The sequence below is a fragment of the Leuresthes tenuis genome, unplaced genomic scaffold, assembly GCF_036924035.1.
Source record: "Leuresthes tenuis unplaced genomic scaffold, fLeuTen1.0.hap1 SCAF_21, whole genome shotgun sequence".
NCBI classification, from domain to species: Eukaryota; Metazoa; Chordata; class Actinopteri; order Atheriniformes; family Atherinopsidae; genus Leuresthes; species Leuresthes tenuis.
Window position 1 is genome coordinate 29,584,408 of NW_027325375.1, and position 23,349 is coordinate 29,607,756.

General features: G+C 43.2%; 2 protein-coding genes across 2 annotated transcripts; both read left to right on the forward strand.

Annotated features, from left to right (window-relative positions):
- Positions 1–7,820: 7,820 nt before the first annotated feature.
- On the forward strand, positions 7,821–11,509 carry wasf3a (WASP family member 3a). Its single transcript, XM_072375017.1, has 8 exons — positions 7,821–7,953; positions 9,274–9,408; positions 9,509–9,662; positions 9,747–9,864; positions 9,956–10,140; positions 10,590–10,808; positions 10,907–11,211; positions 11,352–11,509. The coding sequence occupies exons 1-8, from the start codon at positions 7,821–7,823 to the stop codon at positions 11,507–11,509; spliced, it is 1,407 nt and encodes a 468-aa protein (XP_072231118.1).
- A 2,472-nt stretch (positions 11,510–13,981) lies between these two features.
- Positions 13,982–19,566, forward strand: LOC140279640 (V-type proton ATPase catalytic subunit A-like). The gene is made up of 15 exons (XM_072374794.1): positions 13,982–14,101; positions 14,702–14,799; positions 15,126–15,254; positions 15,358–15,572; positions 15,642–15,779; positions 15,856–16,007; positions 16,156–16,318; positions 16,933–17,041; positions 17,175–17,297; positions 17,406–17,520; positions 17,739–17,802; positions 17,886–18,089; positions 18,276–18,370; positions 18,601–18,772; positions 18,878–19,566. The coding sequence occupies exons 2-15, from the start codon at positions 14,718–14,720 to the stop codon at positions 18,968–18,970; spliced, it is 1,854 nt and encodes a 617-aa protein (XP_072230895.1). The 5' UTR covers positions 13,982–14,101; positions 14,702–14,717; the 3' UTR covers positions 18,971–19,566.
- Positions 19,567–23,349: the final 3,783 nt, after the last annotated feature.

Sequence of the window (23,349 nt, forward strand, 5' to 3'; positions counted from 1 at the left end):
AAGAGATCAGGTTCAGGAGAAATTAACATTTAGTGGCAGAATATTTGACATATCTATAGCCTTTTGATTAGTTATCCTCCAGGCAGGAGGCCGGCAGACTGGCAAACAGAACCAGAAAGATGAGCAGAGACTTCTTTGGTGGCTGACTGGATGAGCAGGAGCCTCTCAGGCAGAAGTCGCAATGTCATGCAGAGAGGAAGCCCGAAGGAGGCAGGAACCAGGACTGATGGAGGGAGGACCCACCCAGGCCTCCTCAGAGACAGGAGCAGGAACAGGCAGAGGGAGCAGCCTGCTGTGGGACCCCCTCAGAAGCATGGCCCGGCTGCAGGCTGAAGCTCAGGAAGCTGGAGAGCTAAAGTCTGAAGCTCCGATTCAGATTCAGGCCCGGCTGCAGGCTGAAGCTCAGGAGGCTGGAGAGCTAAAGTCTGAAGCTCTGATTCAGATTCAGGCCCGGCTGCAGGCTGAAGCTCAGGAAGCTGGAGAGCTAAAGTCTGAAGCTCCGATTCAGATTCAGGCCCGGCTGCAGGCTGAAGCTCAGGAGGCTGGAGAGCTAAAGTCTGAAGCTCCGATTCAGATTCAGGCCCGGCTGCAGGCTGAAGCTCAGGAGGCTGGAGAGCTAAAGTCTGAAGCTCCGATTCAGATTCAGGCCCGGCTGCAGGCTGAAGCTCAGGAGGCTGGAGAGCTAAAGTCTGAAGCTCCGATTCAGATTCAGGCCCGGCTGCAGGCTGAAGCTCAGGAGGCTGGAGAGCTAAAGTCTGAAGCTCCGATTCAGATTCAGGCACAGACTCTGGTGAAGGCTGAGGTGAAGACTCAGAAGCTGGAGGACTGGAGAAGCCAGCAAACTACCAAAACTAAACTAAACTACCAATCACTACATGTTCAAGGAGAAGTAAATGGAATGCATGTATAATATATGTAATATTCTGAGGATTGTTCATCGTGTTTCTCACTCTGTGTCGCCGGGGGTTGAGGACTGCATGGACTCGAAGGTGAAAGTCATTGCTCGTTCTGCACTGGACACCAAATCTGTCTCCACACCTGTGTGAGCATCGACACTGTCACTAACAACAGAATTCACTCTCAAACTTCAAAATATGTAAGCCTCCCCCCTCTCAGTCTCAGAATTTGTTGATTTTTTTTTTTTTAAATCAGGGGCAGTTTTCACACATAAAAAGTAAGTTTATGACTTTTTCATTAGTCATTGCGTTTATTTTGAACAAAATGATGTTGCTCTGACCAGATCTCCTGAACAGTAACCAGTTTTTAAACCAAAAGCATCCCGTTTAAACAGATCTCTTTAAACCCGCTAAAGCAAGCTAATTAAATTCTTTCCCACTGCCAGTGTTTAGGCTCAGTGCTCTGATGGCTGCCCATAAGCCATGAGGGTGAGAGGAAGGCATCAAACCTTCAGCAGCACTGAGGATGAGCTGCCAGCTGTTTTGCAAACAGGTAAAGTTGAGTTGTTGCAGTCAGTTTTAGAGACTTCAGTGTACAGACCTGGGTTTTTCTGTTGCTATTGACTCACATCAGAGCCAGAGCAGCATTTGACATGAGGTTGAATGCCAATTCAATGCTTTAACATTTCCATTTCTGCTCAAAAGTCAAATGTTATCAAGTCTTAGCTGGTTTTTAACAGGCTAAACTCTTACCTGTGCCAACTGCAGATCCCTTAGGCTCAGAAGTCTGCTCCTTCTGGGCATTTCTGGCTTTCAAAGTCTTTGCTTCTTGAGCCTGCCGCCACTCCAAAGGTGACAGCTTTAACAGCGTGGTCCTATACCACTTATTTCTATTCAAGACATCCTCAATCTCGTTGAGCTCACTATGAAGAAAAGTGAGCAGGTTTAGATTCATATAACAGGCTAAAGAAAGATAATGAATGCATCTTTAAATGAGCAAAGTTTCCCACTTATTCATCATTACTCAAAATACCTTTTTAATGTCCGCGTTTCTTCAACTAACTTTGCAATGACAGCCCTCTTCTCCTGTATGTCCTTGGATGCTTTTTCAAAACTGTCATTCAAGACAAGAATTATTACAAGTCTCAGAAAAGAATCACTAAGTCTGTGTTTGGGCCTATCAAGCAGGAATTCACCGATGCTTACTGGGCTTCGGCATCCACAGGTTTCCTTTCAACCCTGGAGAGAAACTTTTCCAGCATGTATTTTTTCCCATCACTGTTTATCTGAAGCAGTTCCACTTGTTGTTCCTTTGCAGTTACCATTTTTTCAATCGCCATTATCTTGGACCTTTCATTTTTTATACATATCTAAGGATATAAGTAAAAGCAGCATTATATATATATATATAGATAGACATATATTGGGGTTTAAAGCCAGAGATGCAGAAAACTGCCATAGAAATAAAGGAAATGCTTGATTAAGTAATACCAACAAATAAAATAAAGCAAGACAAACAACTCCTCACTTATAGTTTAAGTCTCTCCCAGTTTTTATGATTATGAGTCATCAGAAATAGGCTTTTAATTTATTTCTCTGCTAGATACTGATTCAAATTTAGAAACTTCTCCTGTTTCTCAGGATTTTAGCAAAAACTAAAGTAGCTGGTGTCACAGTCATGCTTGGTTGTTGTTGTGTTTTGGATCTGAGTCTTAGGCGGGCCGTGCAGGTTTTCCTGAGAGCCTTGGGCGGAGCCTGGCTCCCTCCTGCCACCACACCTGTTCCTCATCTGTACTCGTTAAGACGTCCTTATCGGAGCTGCAGGAGCAACCAGTCTTTGTCAGATCGTCTCACTATCTTTAATGGTAAATCTCTATATGAGTCTCCAAGTGTCTCTGACTACTCCCTTTTCCTCTAGTGTCTACCTGCCTCACCTTATCCTAGATATCCATTTACCAAAGACCTGTCTGCTCGCCTCACCCCCCGACTCGGATCTTCCAGTGTCTGGATCCTACCACAACTATTTAATAAACCTTTTACCCTTGTATCCTATTCAGTCTGCAACTAACTGAATTCTTGACAGTTGGACAAACTAAGTGCATCTTTCAAAGCGAAGTTGGGGTTTCATTCAAGTTTTTGGTGTTTCAGTAGAAATTTAGACTCAAAAGACACCTAAGAAACAGGTCTGTAAGGATGTTACTGATTATTCTAGCGGCCACAAAGGAAAGTTGAATATTTGGCAGAAGAAATAAGCTTTTAACTGTGATCAGGATTATTTTGTAGAGACTGGGCTGCACCATAGACACCTAAGAATTATACAGATGTGTGGTGTAAGTGTCACATCTGGGAGGGTCTCTGTGAAATGAATAACTTTGGATTTGACATTGAACTCCTTTTACTGATGTATAATTATTTTTTGATGGGTGTTTTGATTTGATTCAAGATGATTTTTTTGCTCTAAATCCCACGACCAGTTCAAGGCTCCCACTGATCTGCACTGCAGGACTACTGTATCCACCCTGTCTGTTCAGCACATCTACATGTAAATCAGACCCGGTCTTTGATTCTAAGAAATGTTTTTGCCTCTTTAATTTACCTCGTGAACTGCTTTCCTCTGTTCAATGGTGAGCATTTCCCGTTTGGCCTTCATAGAAGTGTCTAAGAAGGGAAAAGATGGTTTGTATAATTGTAACGTTTTACTCAGCTTTCTGCCCTGTTTCCACTCACCCAGTTCAGCTGCAGACATCTTCTCCTTTGGACCAGCTTGTGTACGTTTGAGAGATATATTTTTCATCTTCTTTTTCTTTTCTTCCTTCTCTTCCATCACTAACGCTGTCTTGTTCTCGGTTCAGGCTTTCTCCTTTTCAAATCTATATACATAACAATGAAAACAAGTGTTTATTTTTTCATTTGTCCCTAACTGTCCAGCGTTCATGGGTCTGTAACAAACTTAGGATCCGAACACACGCATCTATTTCTGCCTACATTTCTCCACTGCTGCCAGCAAATGAAAAATGAAAAAATGCTCTTATCTAAACAACGCCTCGTTCCCTTTTTGAGCTATTAGGAAAATATCCTCTGCTTCTTTTTTTAAGAAGCATTGCACTTTGACACGGGGCTGCACGGTGGTGTGGTGGTTAGCACAGTCGCCACAATGCAAAAGGGTTCCAGGTTCAATTCCCAGCTGTGTGGAGTTTACATGGGGATCTCCATGGGAACTCCAGGTACTCTGGCTTCCTCCCACCGTCCAAAAACATGCGTGTCAGGCTGATTGGTGGCTCTAAATTGGCCCTCAGAGGGAGTGTGTGTGTGTGGATGGTTGTTTGTGAATGGCGACCTGTCCAGCGTGTGCCCCGCCTCTCGCCCAATGACAGCTGGGATAGGCTCCAGCCTGCAACCCTAAATCAGAATAATGGATGCACTTTGACACGTGAAAACAGACCCTGTTTGCGGGGATTAAATCTCAAAGCTTGTTACTGGTTGGTCTCACAGCTTGAAAATGGTTGAATTTTTACAAAAAACAACCTTCTTGAGTAGCAACTGGTAATAAAGACATTGGAAGTCAACGCATCATAGGCTTATAATAGTGTTAGCTTTAGCTTTAAACACACTCCTCTTTTATACATTCTGATATCTAAATCTGACATATAAATAAAATAATAATAAGCACGCTGAACTTACTCTTTATCCTTGAACTTTTATCACAACCGAGGCAAACGTTATTCTTCAACCTGTTGTCATGGTGACGGCTGTTCTTCTCTTTCACCACTAAAGTTCCATCCTGGGCACGTATTGAAAATCCGGTTTGAAACCTTTTCTTTCCTCTTTCGACCAAAGTACCATCAGATCGTCTGTAAATTCCAGCTTAAAGTGATCCTGTAGACAAACTTAAATCATTATATTGTGAGATCATTGAAAGTAAACCGGCAGCTCAGATCAGAATGTAATGCTTCGAAACTTTTCAGTTTAATACTGTTTTAATTTGGGTTTTTTCTTTAGATTGTTTTCTTCTCCAATTAGATTTTTACTAGTTTGGACTCTTGTGGGAGATGTATTGAAACTGCTTTAACTACTTCAGCACCGTACTAAATGTACGATATGTTCAGTGTGTTTTTATACGTTACTGCTTTGTTGTTTTTGATGTTCTTAGATGTATTTTATAAGTTAACTTTACCTTGACTTCCTGTTTTCATCTCAAAGTCTGCAACATTTGGCATTCATGCTAAATTTGCTACTTTTCAGCTCATGACCAATGCAGATTGCACAGTTATAGGTGGATTAAACATTGTATCCGTTAAACAACCAATGCCCATGTAATAACTGTGAGTTACTGCTTTTTAATGCTGCTTAAAAAGATTTAATCTGGCATATCTGGGTTACACTGATACCTCCCCCTGTCCAGGCTGTGCCATCTGTGAGGAGAGAACGGCATTAAAACGTGTGCTGGTGGAGGGCTTTCAGATCAAATTGTGAGTGTCGCATTTCATTATTAATCCAGGTCGTCCTCACTGAGATGATAACAGACCAGTTAAACTGAAATGCTGCTCTCTTATGCAAGGCAGGTTATCTGAAACAAGAGCGGGAAAACTGAGAAAAGGTCAAACACACCAAACAAACTCGCACATTTCTGATCAACTAAAAATTATTCTGGTTGGCATGGAAGCAGCTCAAAAGCTGCACAAGGTGCATTTTCAGAGCTAAGAAGATTTTGCAAATATTATCTTTAAGATATTAGATTTTATTGCTGAAAACAGTGATTTGACAAGCCAAAAGTGACATTTTGTGGGTCTGTTTTCTTTAAGTATCTTTTAATTTTGTGAGCTAATGAACATTTCTGGTTATTTCAACAGATCCCAAAGACTAAAGCTCAATAAACACATCAGACAAATTAAAGCATTTTTAGGTCCAACGTAACTTTAAGTTTGGACGATAAGAAAAAGTTGCCCTCGAACATTAAAATCATAAAGGCAGCTAATGATTTCTGTCCCTTATAAAATCACCTAAAGCACCCTGAAATAAAACAGTGGATGTTAAGGTCAGCCTTAACAACGGTGATTGGACGCAGGAGTAAATCTGCTGGCTAAATCCCCTCATGGCTCAGAATGTGATTTGGACCAGGGATTTGTTTTCGGAGTGAATTGCGCTCTACATAGATGACGGTCACTATTCAACCGTGGACTGTGGCAGGCAATCAGACAGTCGCTTTAATTTGGAGGAAACAGCTTGGAATGGACTCTGGCTGCTCCTTCCCTGCATGCTGACGTGAGGAGAAGACAGACGTCGAACTGATCCAAAGGAAACTCCCTGCCAGAGTGGACACGACAGTGTAACCGTGCACCTGGGACTGCCGGTAGGCAATAATGTTATAGAACCGTAGCTCTGAGTGCAGTTAGTGGAAAAAGTAACAAGGCTACCTGTGACATGTTCAAACTTTGTCAAGAAAAACAAACTGAGTCGCTTAATAACTGCGCTGCTGGATTATTCAGAGCCCTGTTGTTTTAGCGGTGGGGGGGGGGTTCAAAAACAAACTTTATAAATGACATAATCTCATCACACTAATAAAATTAATTCATGTATTTCCAATCAATAAGAAAGTGTTGTCAGCTTCTCTCTGCAGAGGCTGTTTTGAGTTGATTCATTTATTCTGAATTTCAATCTCAAATCTGGCTTTGCAAAAACCACATCTGCAAAAAATAAACATCTTCTCAGCTTCATTGTTGTCAGGCACATCCGTAAGACCATAGAACCAGTCATAGCTGTCCTGAAATCAAGTTACTTAAATGAAGGACAAACTAAATCAAACAGAAGGGAAAACACCATATCTGAAACTGTTAATGCATTTAATGCTGGAAAAAAAGAAAACTAAGTCAGGTACAATATTTCTGCTGATGCTGGAAACACTAAAAGCAGAAGTAAGATGACTCTGCTATAATATGAGCGTCTATGGCCATCGTCTATTTATCACCCCTTAGAAAAGCTTTGAAAGGCAGAAGAGTGGATTGACTTGAATTGTAAGGACAAAAGCCTGTGAGACATGGCTGGAGTCAGCCAAAGACTGCCAATATACATCACTTTTCTAATAATTGAGGAATAGACCCCTGCGTTTGTCTAAAAATGCTAAAATGCTTATTTAATATTGGTGTGAGAGCTCCAAACTCTAGTCCTCACTGTGTGTTACGCTGCTCTATACTTGCTGCTTTAATTAAGGAATTGATTGATTTTGAATTGATTGCTGTCGTGCAAAATAAATAAATAAATAAGAAATATGATCATCGGTAAGTTTAGTCCAATTATTATGTTACGCTCACCGGTCTCTGTAATCACATGCAATCCTGTTTTTGAAGCTTTTTTAAAAAGATGTGCAAATTATATTGCAGATTTGCTTAAAAATGACAGAATGCTTGCTGAATAAAACAGATACTGCAGAGCATGTTAAATCCGCTTTGACAGGAGGTGATAAATTTAGCACAAGTGTCCAATATACAACACAGAATAACAGGAGGACAAAACCCTTAACGGTCTGGTTTTGTCTGGTCAATGTTTCAGCTTTCTGTTGAAAATAACCAAACCAAAAATAGATAAAGGCTTTGCCAATCATGGATTTGTTATTTTATAAATGAATTATTTTATAACATAAGTGTTCGTTTTTATCTGCTAGCTTTGAAAATATCATCAATATGTGTACCGTGTGTCACAATGCTTCACAAAATGAATACAATAGTCCTTTTAAACACCTTAAATCTAGGCTTAATGCACAGGTAAGTGCACTTTCTGCATTTCGTTGGATTGCCACGGCTATATATAGTTTCATTAATGGAGATTAAACCGCTGATTATCTCTCTCTGCAGGTTGCAGCAGCTGGTGAGCTGCCAGCTGTGTCCTCTGGCCCACAGAAGTGCAGCTGACGAGATGTGAGAAGGGGTCATGCCTCTGGTCAAGAGAAACATTGAGCCTCGGCACTTGTGCCACAGTGCCGTGCCCGATGGGATCGGCAGTGAGCTGGAATGTGTAACCAACAACACGCTGGCCGCCATCATTCGTCAGCTCAGCAGTCTGAGTAAGATCACAGTTGCTCAAGTGAAATGTTCAGATGCCTCTTTAACCTGAGATCAGTGTCGGGGGGGAACATGTTTGGAAAATACTTTAAATCGTTTGGACAATATACAGTTAATAGAAAATCACACAAACTTACAATAAAACAAGTTCAGCTTTCATTGTAGGTCACAGGAACATGACGGTTTCTGGCCTAAGTCTAAGAAGCAGTATAGCACCCATTATTCTACACCTGCTTTGGATGAGCTGGATCTCATCCAAAAAATATACAATCATGCACACTTGCACCAGTGGCTGATTTGAAATAACAAACTAAACTAACATTCGTACCTTTGGACTTTGGGATGGAACAAGAGCTCCTGATGGAAACCCACACAAACTTAGGCAGAACTCCACAAAGAAAGGCTCCAGCTGACCAGCACATTCAAAACCTCAACCCTGTCACTGTGGGTTCTGCAATTAATATCTCTGGTCAAACCGGACAAACACACCACAGAACTCACTGCATCTTCGGACATTTCATTATTTAACCACGGCATTCATTCACTAAAGTCACTGCTGTTGCACAGTTTAACACAACAGGTCAGTACCGGTGTTCATCTTTGGAATTTATCGAGTGTATCTCAACATTTTCCCCCCAAATAACTGACCACAAAAAGGTTTGAGTCATATATATTCTGACTTTCATCTCTGTTTCATAGTCCTCTATGTAGTGAATCTGTAGTGATTTTGGACTTAAAGGTGTGTCCTCTTGGTTCTGGGAATGCTTATGATTTCTTAATCCTCTAAAGGTGATGACTACAGTGTCACTTCATGGTTGGACAAAGTGTTCTGATGGTTTATTTGGTGATGGCACACCTTTGAGTTTTTGTTGTGACGGTGCAGCTCTGAAATGCAACAAACAGAGAGAGAAAAATGTAGAGAAATCTTTTCCTGGACATCTGGCCCATGGATTTTCTGATGAGTGCCTGTGTATGTGAGCAGTGCATGTGAGCATCTCTGGATTTGCTGAAGTAACAGGGGCTTAGAGCTTTGTACCACAGGCAGATGAGATGAAGAGTAGGTGGGCACGGGCAGCCTAATGATAGCTTTTACATTAAGTGGATCTGAGCCGTCGTAACGTTGTGTGGAGCGAGCACTTAATGCAAGAGCAAAACCCAGAGCAATAATCTGGAAATGCACCAAATAGCTCACATCAGAACTGGAGGTACAAACTTCACCTTTTGCTGTTTAAAGCTACACTCTCCCCTTCTTTTCTTGCTCTTGAGATTTGGCATGCTTTAAATGTATTTGTTTTTCTCACTTCGTTTGCTTCTGGTTGCAGGTAAACATGCAGAAAATGTTTTTGGGGAGCTTTTTAATGAGGCCAACACCTTTTATGTGCGTGCAAACTCTCTCCAGGACCGCATCGACCGCTTGGCAGTCAAAGTCACCCAGCTGGACTCCAACGTGGAGGAGGGTCAGTTCACTGGAAGACCACCTGTCTGGTGGTTTAATGGTCTACTCTTTCGTTTGCTCTCAGGTGCTTTAAATGAATCCCCTGTATTCCTGTTTCACAGCCTCTCTGCAGGACATAAACATGAGGAAGGCGTTCAGAAGCTCTGTTGTTCAGGACCAGCAGGTGCTGTCCAAAGGCAGCATTCCCAACTCTGTGGCTGACATGTACAACACCTCTGACGGGCCTCCGCCTCTCAGCACCCTCACTTCTTACAGGTGCTGCGAGGTTTTTAAGTCAAGCATCCAGTCATTTTAATGTTCACTTAATAATCATGTTCCTAAATGTTCTCACGAATGCAGAGAGGATTCAATTGATGCAATGAAATTCTACTCGGACCCCTCGTACTTTTTTTACTTGTGGAAAGAGAAGATGCTTCAGGATACTGAAGAGAAGAGGAAAGAAAGGCGAAGGCAAAGAGTGAGGGCACAATTCGCTTATTTCTTTCAGGCTAATGCATTTACTCGTGGAGTGCTTGATCATCCGCTGCCTTTCCTTCCATCCTCCACAGGAACAGAAGCGATGTGTGGACAGCAGCACGCTTCAGCGCGAAGTTAAGAAGGTGAGAAAGGCTCGAAACCGCAAGCAAGAGTGGAAAATAATGGCCTTCGATAAAGAGCTCCGCCCAGATCACCACCACCCGCAGACTCTCCGGCGGGGGGCGTCGTCAGAGGGATCCCTCTCTCCGGATGGCAGGTTAGTGCTTCATTGTTCTTTTCACAAAAAGTACAGATGCAGAAAGTTTAGAATCAGCAGCGATTATGTTGCTGAGGGTGAAATGTACTCAGGTGAGTTTACTTTAGTTTGCTTCTGCTTTGCAGTTCCTCAAGTTGTTGCATTTCATCCTGTAATTTAATTATTTTACTTTGCATAATGAACATAGTGTGAATTTAGTCCAAATTGGAGAAGGAAGATAAAAAGAAAAAGGCTGCTTGGCCAAACTTTGAGAAGATCATCCAGAGTGAAGGATGGTGGTGATGCTGGGGGGAGGTTCTTCATTGGCAGGGCCCGGATAATTGGTCAGAATTTAACAAATGGACAGCGATTCATCTTTCAATAATATATTCCAAGGCCTTGTACACGTTTTGCCCACATTTTTATCCTTGTTGAGTAAAGTTCCTGGTTTATTTTCATTGTTTATCCAGGCCTGACCTGTTGGACTACCCGGTTCCTCCAGTACCTGCCCAGGCTGCATGTCATTATGCTAAGTCCTATGATTATGTCCCTGGGAATGCTCCTTTACCACCTGTGGAGCATGAATACCACAGCATCGATGTCAACTACAAGCGAGTAACGTACGCCACAGCGGAGCCTGGTGCTGCAGACCAGATAAACGGTTCAGTTCTTCCACCCACAGATTACAAGTATGCGCATTTGTTGCTTCCATAATCAGAGAGAGATTGAAATATGTTCTCATTTTCTAGCGTTTGCTACATAATTCTCATTCTTTTTACCGCCACAGCTCGATTCCTCCACCTCCTCCCCCAGGCCCTCCCATCCCATCAGCCCAGACAGCCTTTGGTTTTCCTCTGGGTGCATTACCACCAGCACCACATAATGGAGTTTTACATGTAGGCCCAGGCTACCCACTCCCACCTGTACCTCCTCCGGGGCCCTGCATGGTCCCTCCTCCCCCAGGTCCCCCACCTCCTCCCCTCCCTCCCCCAGCTGGACCCTCACACTTGCCGGGACACAGTAACAGCAGCAGAACAGAAACTAAACCTGTGGGAGACGCGAGAAGTGACCTGCTGTCTGCTATTCGCATGGGTGAGTCGGGGCATCTGCACGGCTGGACAGGATTTGTTTGGCTCTTTCATCCAATCGGCAGATGTGCTCCTTTGAAAGTGTTCGTTGCTCTAACTGAGCCAGTAGTACAACCTCATTTAAAATGTTTTCATCTTCATTAGGCATCCAGCTGAAAAAAGTTCAAGAGCAGCAGGAACAGCAGAACAAACGGGAGCCTGTGGGGAATGACGTGGCCACCATCCTTTCCCGACGCATTGCAGTCGAATACACCGACTCTGAGGATGACTCTGAGCTTGAGGAGAATGAGTGGTCAGAGTAACCAAACATCAGATTCACACCTGGCTGAAAGGTGTGCTTTAGGAAATCTTCAAAACACATAAAACAGATGTGTGAAGCGTGCTGTTTGGCTCCATCTAGCGTAGTCTTTATACTGATCACTGCGCCTAATATTAGTTATTCTGCTCTGCCACATTAATATTTAATGTGTTAATGCTTCAACTGCACAGTTTGCACATTTTTTTCTTAACCCGATGAGAACATCTTCTAGGCTAAATAAGTGTTTGGTTACCATGGTTTAAAAGAGCCATTATTTGATATATTTTTAACTTTCACTGGGATTTAATCGATCTGATAAAGTATCCTCTTCAGATAAACTGACACCTTGAAAAGACCTCAGCCAACTCTAATCCAAGCATTGAGCCTTTTTCACAGGATATTCTGACAAGTTGCTGTTGGAAAAACACTGGCATGAATAATTGATGCCCTGATTGGCTGAACTCCATGCAGCTTCTTCAGTTTCAGGGTCTTTATGTTGCGAACACTGGCTCCCCGTCACAGTCACGGCTGAATGAAACACTGGAGCAGACCTGAGCCGTCGTTAATGTTACTGCCAACTCCTGTGCATTTCCTACTATGACAAGTCAGTGTTTGTCGAGTTAAAAGCTTTTTAAGGGCAGCATTAGCGCTTTTATGTCTATTTCACTCGGGTGTAAATGCTGCTACTGTAAATTAATTTCCCAGTTTGGGATGAATAAAGTATTATATTCTATCATAAGGCAGCATGTTGGAGAATGACGTGTATTTAAAACCCTGCATTATGTTAATTAGACATTTTTTAATTGCTACCTCAAGTTGTGGTCATTTTACTGTCTCGCTGTATGTGAAGTAGGGATATTACATCTTAACAGTTCTAAATAGAGTTTGTTCATCTGTCATATTGTGTGTTGTGATATGTCTTTGAAAACGCTGACAGATTAAACTTTTTCAAATCTTCCTGTCCTTGACATCTCGTTTATCTTCCCTCTTTAACTTGAGTTTTCCTGGATACAGAATTCAGAAAAAACTCATTTTGTAATGTGGACCAAATTGTAACTTCAGTGCAGAAACTTTTCTCTCCATGCACATGACAGCAGGTGAATATTTGAGTTAGTTATTTTCTAACTGAGGCGTACTTTTTATTATATATTATTAGTGTCACATTGAGAGTTGTGTGTCCTATAATCCCACTTAAAAACCACTTTATTTTGACTTATATATTGCTCTATATTTCATGTATCGTGTCTACTTCATGGACACAATCTGGGTTTGTAGAGAAATTCGTTAACAGCAAGTGCAAATATCTTGTGGTGACATTGAATGGGGGGGCTAATGTATTATAAAAGCCAAGTAGTTGTATTTAAACAGAAAAGGTGTCCTGTTAGAATATAAGTTTAAACTATCACAAGCACGGGCCTTTTCAACAAACCACCAAAAAACTATTTAGAAGAATGCACTGATGGAAAATATACCATCTACCATCTCTCTGGAAATACAAATACTTTCACACCATAAAAGGTTTTAAAAAAGGTCAACCCAGACTTATAGCCTATTGCAATTAGCTTTGGAACACAATGATCCAAACATCAGCACAAAACTAAAATAGTAACTCCAGAAAAACACTCCAGAAAGACGTTAAGAGAGCCTTAAAAGAAATACTCCACAAAATGTGTGACACAAATGGTGGTCTACCTTATTTGAAGAGAAGCTTCAAGAGGCCGTTAGCCGTTAGCCTTTCTAACGTTAGCCGTTAGCCAGTCCTTTCTCTCAAACCAAGTTACACAAAAGCTACGATTCTGGCGCTATTCTTTCTGTGTAATTTGGATATCCTTTAGATGATGTGCCCTTACTTTTTTCACCTAAGGACATTGAAGAAAACGGATTCGAAATGAAATAATCCACTTCGTTAACGCAGATGCCTGCAACACGCAGTAGAGTCGTCTGTGATTGTGATTGGCCCAAATCTGCTGGCTTTGGGCTGTACAGATTTAGCCCCAAATGAGCCATGAATGGAGGGGGCGGGACTTGCAACCTGTCACTCAAATGTTGAAGAAAAGTCAAGTGGAACCGAGTTACTTCGCTTGGGCTGTAGATAATTAGCCCGTTTTCACCGATTTCATGGGTTTCAGTTCAGATTTTGCTCCGCCTCTGATCAAAAAGTTTTTATTGAATTATTTATATATTATATTCTCATTTTTATTGAACAATGTAGGGAGGGCTGAGCCCTGTTAGCCCAATTATACCAACCATTCCTGGCAAATATAGATAAAGTCTAATTAAAGCACCTTGGTTTAACGTTAAATAACGAGTTCATCAACGTGCACCCCTGATTTACCACCAGCAGAGGTCAGTAATGCGCCTCGTGGAGGCGGACAGACCAAAGAAACTGCATCGACCAGGAAACTGATGCGCGTCAGACGCCATCTTGGATCCTGGAAGAACCCAGGCGCGTCACAGCGGAGGAAGCCTCCAGAGCCACAATGGAGGTGTTTTCTTCCCGTGACTGTCCGGTGCTCGGCAGGTGATTAGGACAGTGAAGCTCCTCCTCTGCCTGCTACGGTAGACACAAACCGGGACAACTGCATTTCAGTATCAGGTAACACGTTGATATTAGCGCTTTTTGGTCAGAAGTTTGGAACAATCTCGTCTCCACTCGCTGACAAAACGTGTCGAGACAAATCGTTGTGTTTGGCTTTGCTTGTAGGTAGTAAATGGAGATTGCTAGTCTTTGCTAGCTTGTCACCTGACTTAACGCGCACACGCACAAATCAGCTTTGCTCCCAGCGTTACTTCTGTGGTGACAAACATAATGCCGCCATCTGTGCATCTTTTCCTCAGCACGGAGCCACACTCGTTTACTTTGAGCTCGAGTTGTTGCAGGAAGGAGCAATGTGTGCAAGTAGCTGTAGCCGGATTAGCTTGTCATCTAAAACTCTAAGACTTGGCCATTCATTTTCGCAGGGAAACCAGAAGAGTCTGGTTTCACCAGCACATAATGTTTGGCGTGTCAAAGCTGCCACTAAATCATAGAGAGTCATCAGGAAAATGAAGAAAAGTCCACAGATACTGCTCACTGTAACTCTAGCCTGCCTATCAATAATGTTAATGAGCTCCACTCAGTTTGTTTGCTCAGTGTGTTCACTTGTAATGACCCCAAAGCAACTGTGTCTGCACTTGATCTCCTTTGGTTTTGCAGGACAGAAATTAAAAAGATGGACACCTCAAAACTTCCTAAAATCCAGGATGAGGAGCGAGAAAGTCGGTTTGGATACGTTCATGGAGTTTCAGGACCAGGTCTGGTTTGTCAGCCCTCTCTTTACATTGTATAGTTGTATTTAGCGTGTTATTCTGTTATAAATACAGTGTTTGAGTGGAAAAGCCACGTGCTGGTCCTTTTACACCCGATGACATCATCCAGTATCTTGTTTATTAGCAGCATTACACACATATTATACAGCATATTAAAGGCTGTATGACAGATAAAACTACTCCTTATTGTCATCTTATCATCATGTCATGTTTGCATGGCTTTTGAACTCCTAAGTTCCTCCTTAGATTGTTTTAATGGCACACATTTTTGTCTTTAGCTCTTTATTTAGCTAAATCTGTTTATTTAACAGTGGTGACAGCTACTGCTATGGCCGGAGCTGCCATGTATGAGCTGGTTCGTGTCGGCCACAGTGAGCTGGTGGGAGAAATCATCCGTTTGGAGGGGGACATGGCAACTATCCAGGTCTATGAGGAGACGTGTATCCTTTCTTTGTGCTTGAACCAGTAAACGTGTGTTTTCAGGCCGCTTTGCCTGTAGCAGCTGGTGTGGTTTGCTTGGTTTCCCTGAACTTTATGCTACAGCTGGCGTATCCGTGGGCGACCCTGTCCTTCGGACGGGAAAACCTCTCTCTGTAGAGCTGGGACCCGGCATCATGGGCTCCATTTTTGACGGCATCCAGCGTCCACTGAAAGACATTAATGACATCACTCAAAGTATCTACATCCCCAGAGGAGTGAACATCGGCGCCCTGAACAGAGACCTCAAATGGGAGTTTTCTCCTGGGCAGAGCCTTCGGGTAGGAAGAGTTTTTTTCTACGTTTTAATGTCCACTCATCAACTGTGCTCACCAGCTTTCTCTTTCCAGGCTGGCAGTCACATAACAGGTGGAGATATTTATGGCCTGGTGTTTGAAAACTCCTTAATCAAGCACAAGCTGATGCTTCCACCCCGCAACAGAGGCACCGTCACCTACCTGGCTCCACCCGGGAACTACAACATTTCTGTGAGTGCTGCTCTTAAAGCTAAACTTACCTTTACGGTAAAGCCTTTTGATGGACTTCCAATCTTTCTGCTTTCAGGATGTTGTTCTGGAGCTTGAATTTGAAGGCGTGAAGGAGAAGTTCAGCATGATGCAGGTGTGGCCAGTGCGACAAGTCCGCCCGGTAACAGAGAAACTACCGGCCAATCATCCTCTGCTGACTGGTCAGAGAGTTCTCGACGCACTTTTCCCGTGAGTTTTGCACTCACAGCTGGTCTAAAGTTGTAAATGCAGGATGTGGCATTATGAGAGATTAAGTCTTAGTCTGGTTTCTGCTTCTCTGTGGGGGGGTCACTGCTTTGACCTGTGTTTTAAACTGTGGGACCTCTCTGCTGTACAGATGTGTGCAGGGTGGCACCACTGCTATACCAGGAGCCTTTGGGTGTGGAAAGACTGTGATTTCGCAGTCGCTGTCTAAGTACTCCAACAGTGACGTCATCATCTACGTCGGCTGTGGAGAGCGTGGGAATGAAATGTCTGAAGTGTTGCGTGATTTCCCCGAGGTTGGTGGCTGTGTCTTATCTGTGACTACATCTCTGCTGAAACCCTTTAAGCTTATTATTCCAAGCTGCTTTAACGTGTCAGGAGCTTAATTGAATGTGTAACGCAGATTGTTTCATTCAAAATAATATTTAAGAGGCACAAAAGATGGAAAACACTGCGTAGCATTGCTCCGTCGTCCTGGAGGCAGCCACCGCTGGCTCCCAGTTTCAAACTGGCTGGAGGACTCTGCAGATATCTGTAAAGTCTGTGAGAAGTCGCAGCAGGTTGGAGCCAAAAGAATCAAAGTCTGAGAAGCTCTTAATGATTTTCGATGGGCTTTTCTGGCTGCCTTGTTAACAGCAGCTACTGTTGCATCCTCTGGAGCTAAAACCCAATACTTTGCTGGCCAAAGTCCAGCGTGGAGCTCCCCGCAGACGTAGTCGTTTGACATGTCGTAAGGATGTTTGAAACGTGTGATTTTTGTCCTGTAAGCATGATGTTTATACTCGTCACAATGTTTTGATGATGTGAGGTTCTACTTCAGAATGGTCAAACTAAGCTAATCGATGTTGAACAGTTGCCGTTAGCTTCTGAAACCCTCTCAGTACAGGCTCATTCTGCTCTTACCCAACAGCTTACTATGGAAGTCGATGGTAAAACTGAGAGCATCATGAAGAGAACAGCCCTGGTTGCTAATACTTCCAACATGCCCGTGGCTGCCAGAGAGGCTTCCATTTACACAGGTACCAGCCTTTCACCTCAGAGAGCAGTCAAACCGGACATTTGAACTGCCGCCAGATTGATTTGTCTTACACATTAAGTTAAAAGTAGTGGGGCAGCTTTAAAGACCCTGTTATTATTACTATGTCCCTGCAGGGATCACGCTGTCTGAGTACTTCAGAGATATGGGCTACAACGTGAGCATGATGGCCGACTCCACATCTCGATGGGCCGAAGCTCTGAGAGAAATCTCTGGAAGACTGGCTGAAATGCCTGCTGGTGAGTTCGCTGGCTTCATGCGGCTCATTTATACGAATGTACTGCATAAAGACGCAGTAACACAGTGGAGTAGATATCCTGATCAGACATGAATGTCGTCGCCTGCAGACAGCGGATATCCTGCTTACCTGGGCGCCAGACTGGCCTCCTTCTATGAGCGCGCTGGACGCGTGAAGTGCCTGGGGAACCCGGAGAGAGAAGGCAGCGTCAGCATCGTCGGAGCGTGAGTTGACTCTGAATAAGTTCTCAGGACTGCTTCACTTGCAAAACTCCTCTTGGTAGAGGAGGTTCTGTGAGGAAATGACTTGTTTGTCATCAACATCTAAGGCTTGACTTTGCCTGTGAAGCTTATGAAAGGTTGTCAGCCAACCGTCAAACCTAGACATGTAATTCATGGATTATCAAGCTAACTTCTGCTTTGATGTGATAAATTCCTACCAGTGTGTCGCCCCCTGGTGGTGACTTCTCAGATCCTGTCACATCAGCCACATTGGGAATTGTTCAGGTAAGCAGGAGGCCGTGATACTTCCTCTGTCTGCAGCAATCTGAGTGTGTGTGTGTGAACCCTTTTTTTTTCCCTCTTGGTAGGTGTTCTGGGGATTGGACAAGAAGCTGGCTCAAAGAAAGCACTTCCCTTCTGTGAACTGGCTAATCAGCTACAGCAAGTACACACGAGCTCTGGATGAACATTACGACAAGCATTTCCCTGAGTTTGTCCCTCTGCGTACCAAAGCCAAGGAGATTCTCCAGGAGGAGGAGGACTTGGCTGAAATTGTGCAACTTGTAGGCAAGGTGAGTTGGGAGTAAATCTAAAATGGTTTAACTTAACTACAGAACTATTTAAAGACCTGTCCAGTGCCACAATAAATGGATCTGTGGCTCAGACTGGAACCGGCAAACATGAGATTGTAAATATAATCTCAGTGTTTAAATACTTTATGAACATTATAATGCCAGCATCTTTTTTCTTTTTCACAGGCTTCCCTCGCTGAGACGGATAAAATCACTCTGGAAATTGCTAAGCTCATTAAAGATGACTTCCTGCAGCAGAACGGTTACACCCCCTATGACAGGTGACCGCTCGCTGTAGACATGTTTCCTCTGCTTCTGCCACTCTGCTTCTCACCTGTTGGATCAATTAAAGGTTCAGAGGAGCCGCACATCTCTGGAGTTGATGTGTTTTTAGATGATTTCTGTGAAAACAAAGTGTTTGGATGCGCTGTGGCATGTCTGTGAATGTTTTCCCTCATGTGACAGTTACACAAACACGGAGTTTCACACGTTCTTTTGTCCCTGCGCACAGGTTCTGCCCCTTCTACAAAACTGTTGGCATCCTCTCAAACATGATAGCGTTCTACGACATGGCTCGACACGCCGTGGAGTCCACGGCTCAGAGCGACAATAAGATCACCTGGGCCATGATCCGGGAACACATGGGCGAGATCCTGTACAAGATCAGCTCCATGAAGTTCAAGGTACGCCATTCCTCATGTGTTGTTGGGGGGGAACGTCTGTTTTTTGCTGCTTCTGTCTTATCGCTCCTCAATGAGATTAACGGTCATGTTCGATGCATTCCTCAGGACCCTGTTAAAGATGGCGAAGCTAAGATTAAAGCAGACTTCGCCCAGCTGCTGGAGGACATGCAGAACTCCTTCCGGACCCTGGAGGAGTGAGCGTCCTGGCTCACGTCTCTGATCCAAACCCAGTGCAGTGCGACATCGTGCAGATTAATTGGCCCATGTTCTGAATGTGTGCCTCCGTCATGTGAACTCCTGTATGTGTTTACATCCCTTTGAACATTCCACACCCCTCACAAATTGGTATTTTATTGAGTTAATTTCTGACAACTTCTCCCATTAAAATCACGCTGCTGGAATCGCAGCAACCAATATGTTTTGCTCTGCAAACATCCCAGCGTAAACTCAGTGGGCCCCAATCATGTGCTGCTCCTGCACTCAACTTCTAGCTGCAACAAAGAGTGGAAATGGATGCTTCTGGTCCCCCAGGGGTGATACTGCTCAATGCTGATTTTTCATCAAAAAGGGGAACATGCAAATGGATAAAGGGACAGAGTACTGTGTATTCATTGGGGGTTAAAGGCATTCTTCCACCTCTTACCTCTTTAAGTGTGACCGTGATGTTGTGGACTATTTACTTGATATAATGTATAAAAAATGTGAATGAATGAATCTCTTAGTTTGTGTTGTAAAAATGTCTCACTATTATATTCATGGTACATTAAATGTTAAAAAGAAACGACTGAAGATAATTGTCCTTCTGTCCATTTTCTATAAACCAACTCAGGCAAGAGGCTGGAATTTCACAAGAAATATTAAAGATAATATAGTTTGACAGATATTAAACGTTATTTCTGCAGCAACAAACTGATTCCCAAAGAGCTGTTAGCTGAAAACTTGGCATATCTCAGCATGGTGTGCAGTGTGTCCTTAAAACATTTGAGGAAACTGGACAAGTGGAGGACAAAAGAAGAAGTGTCAGGCCTAAAAAACTATCTACAGCAGATGAACAGGATCTGAAAGTGATGTCCTTAAGAAAGAGGAAAAAATCCAGCTGTGACCTGACAGGACCTGAGAGATGCATCTGGACCTTCAGCTGATCCATCTACTGTTGGCCCAAGCCTCATCAGAAATGGTCTCCATGGAAGGGTGGCTGTCAAGAAGCCGTTCTTAAGGAAGGGAAACAGGGAGAAAAGGCTGAGCTGTGCCAAATGACACAAGAAGTGGACTGAAAATCAGTGGCAACAGGTCTTATGGAGGGATGAATCCTCCCCAGAGCCCGGACCTCAACATTATTGAAGCAGTGTGGGATCATCTGACAGAGAACGGAACAAAAGGCAGCCCACATCCAAAGAAGAGCTTTGGGATGTCCTTCAAGAAGCCTGGAGAACTATTCCTGAAGACTCCTTAAAGAAATGACAGAAAGCTTGTCTAAGAGGATTCAGGCTGTGTTGGAGGATAAAGGAGCTCAGATACTGAGTTTTAAGTTAAAACTCACCATTAAAATGGTGCAAAATCGCTGCACTTATATTATTTCTCTCTCTGAATGTAGACTGCAGATATTAATGTATTTAAATAGGTCTTTCCTGCATCTTCATGAGCTCATTGAATCAGTGAAGGACTCCACACTAGGTGGTGCACACGTGCAGCTTGAATGTTGCAGTGTGGCTATCAGGGGAACTCTATGGGATTCTAACTCATTTCAACATTCAGCTGAACCTGCCTGATGTTTAGACTCTGTCACCTATTGTAGCCCCAAACACCAAGGCTAAATGCTCAGTTATATTAGATGCAGTATTCTAAACATCAGATTCACTCTGATTATTCATACATTTGATACATTACAGGTATAATTGTATGTTTACGCATTAACTCTGCGGTGTTACAGCGATCAGAAGCACACAGCAGGAGTCATAAGGGACCGTCTTTATGAAAGAGAAGAGCAAACGACACAGATCAGAGCTCTGTGAGAGTCCAGGATCACATGAAGAGACGTAGGGCTTTGAGAAAGCTCGGAGCAGTTCTCTCAGACACCTGAGAACATGTGTCCCTCAAGGAAAATTAGGTTTTTAGTTTCTTATTTTTTCAGTTTATGGCTCAGTTCATTCATAAGTAAAGCGCTCATCATGACATTCACTTTTAAAAGTGCTTTGTTTGCTGTGTGCACAACAGCCTGCTGCTGTGTAATCTTCGGCATGTGCCGTTGGGTCGGTGTGCCGCTCCAGCATTACAGCCTGCAAATTGGTTTAGAGCTGCTATCTCAGGTTCCGGGCTCCATTAAGACTAATGGAGGCTCAGCCCGCAGCAGCATCTTTTCTCTGCATTGATTCAGTTTGTCTAGACACACGCTTGTACAGATGTTAAGGTCTCCGAATGTTCCGTATATTTTATAACGCACCTGCGTTTGCCTTTGCCTTTTTGGCTAAAGGAGGCATTACTAAAACTATTCCTGGGTTTAACTTGTGTGCAGAGCAGAGTGTCGGATCCATGGCATGTTGTCTATGAGTAACTTGCATTCCTTACTCTGTTTTGTTAAATAAACCAAGTTTTGTTAGTTACTTTGTTTCTACTTACTTTGTTTTTCTTGGCCAGAAGAAGACTTCAGGTTGCTCTCCAAGAGGGACTTTTGGTAGGATACAGGATGTTCCAACTTTCAGGCGCCGGTGTGCATTATTGTTTTACTCATTTCTTATGTATGAATCTTTAAAAAGCTGCCTTGTAATAGTGTGGGCCACATTAAACACTACTGCCTCATACTCCCTCCTTTTCCTCTGTTCACTGAAACAGTTGAGACAGAAGCTGCATTTAAGCCGTTACAGCTGAGGTGTTTATGTGAAGAAGATATGTGGGCAGTAGCCTCTGAAGGGTGGGGAAGAGGTGAAGAAAACCTCCCTGCAGGGGTCACCTGCCACATTGTCACTGTGATTATCGGGTGTTGCACGAATGTGGCACAAAGAGTGTGATGTATAGAAATGAAAAGCTTGTGTCAACATCAGCACACAAACACTTTCCAGAGTTTTCTGTTTGCAAGCAGCAAGGTCAGGTTGCTTGTGTGAGGAAATGTGATCCCTGAGGGTGGAGCAGCCCCGCCGATCATTGCTCGCTCTCATCTATGAGTGCCTGTCATGTTTCTCATGCACACCCTCATCCAGCTCAGCGTGCATCATCAGGGTTGCTGCTGGGGCTTTTGAACGCCTCATTATAGCCCCTCAGCTGTGCAGAGAGCTATGAAAGGCTCTTGGCTCTCTGGCTTCCTCAACCAGTCGAGGTAGCTCCTATATTTACCAAGCATGCCGGTATCAAAATCCAAAAGGGCAACTTACAGAGGCTGTGAAGCAGAGGCAGGCTAGCTATGCCCGAGGACGACTTGTAAACTATGTAATGTTATGTGAGAAAGGAAAAGTGATCCGACTGATGCAACACAATATCAAACCACTTGTCAGGAGGAATTAAAGTTGCCTTCTGTTGGGACACTTCCATCATGGGAATCCAAGAAATGAAAACCATCTCGCTGCACTGACCTGCTGTCGCAGCAGCACCACCACAGCAGAAACCTGCCAATATCCCTTTTTTCAGCACTAATGACTGATGTGAAACTGGGCTGCTCTCTTCCTTTTTTTCCCTTCAGTCACTCACAGGAGGAGCTTGGTGACGAGCCGTCATCTTTTCAGTCATTTTTCACTTCATCGTTTGCTGAAGATCGCTCAACTTTCACCTGAAGCCAGAAAATCTCAGATTTAGCCAGTTTTGTAGCTTTTCCTTGAAGACAATAAGGTAAGTCAATGGAGAACACATTTTATCTTTGCTTTGTGAGTGTGCCTCGTTACCTTTTAACACCCTTTATATCATTATTATCACAGAGAGGTCGTCATTATTACGTGGTTTTAAAAATAATATCCCTAACCCATAAATGCTCACCTTAGAGGGCATTTCTACCTCTTGTTTTTAATATATTTGCGGTTAATTCCTGTAGATGTGAGTCAGCCTTTAAGACTGTAACAAATCAGATTAATAATAATGATAATAATAAGTCACTCTGACCATAACTCAAGCACATCTCAGACTGCTGAGGTCTTGGGTTTGCTGGCCCAGATTGTTAGTCCCTACAGACACAGTGGCCTTGTTTTAAAAAATTCAATTAGAAGCTCTTGGGGCGTAACAACAATGAGAATCTCCTGATTATGGCTATGATTCATTTTTGAGTGAGTTACAAGTGCGGTATGAATCCTGTAAAAGTGGCAGTGAAATGTCTTAAATCATCTTTATCTTACTCATCTTGCTAACACCACAGTAAAGATTTGTGTGTTTTTTCCCTTTGTTTTAGCTGTAGTAAAGACTCGTTTACAAGCTAAAACCAGGGTCTAAATTTGGTTACCGCTGTCTCTGCCTCTTAGATGTGGGTAACGATCTAGTGAGAGCTCGGTGAGTTAGGGTCAGATCGCCATCTGTGTGTGTTTGTGTGCGCTGCATGCACTGAGCACGCAAAGCCATGCGAGTCAGCAGAGTGTTAGTTATGTGTTAGATTAGCCAGCTTT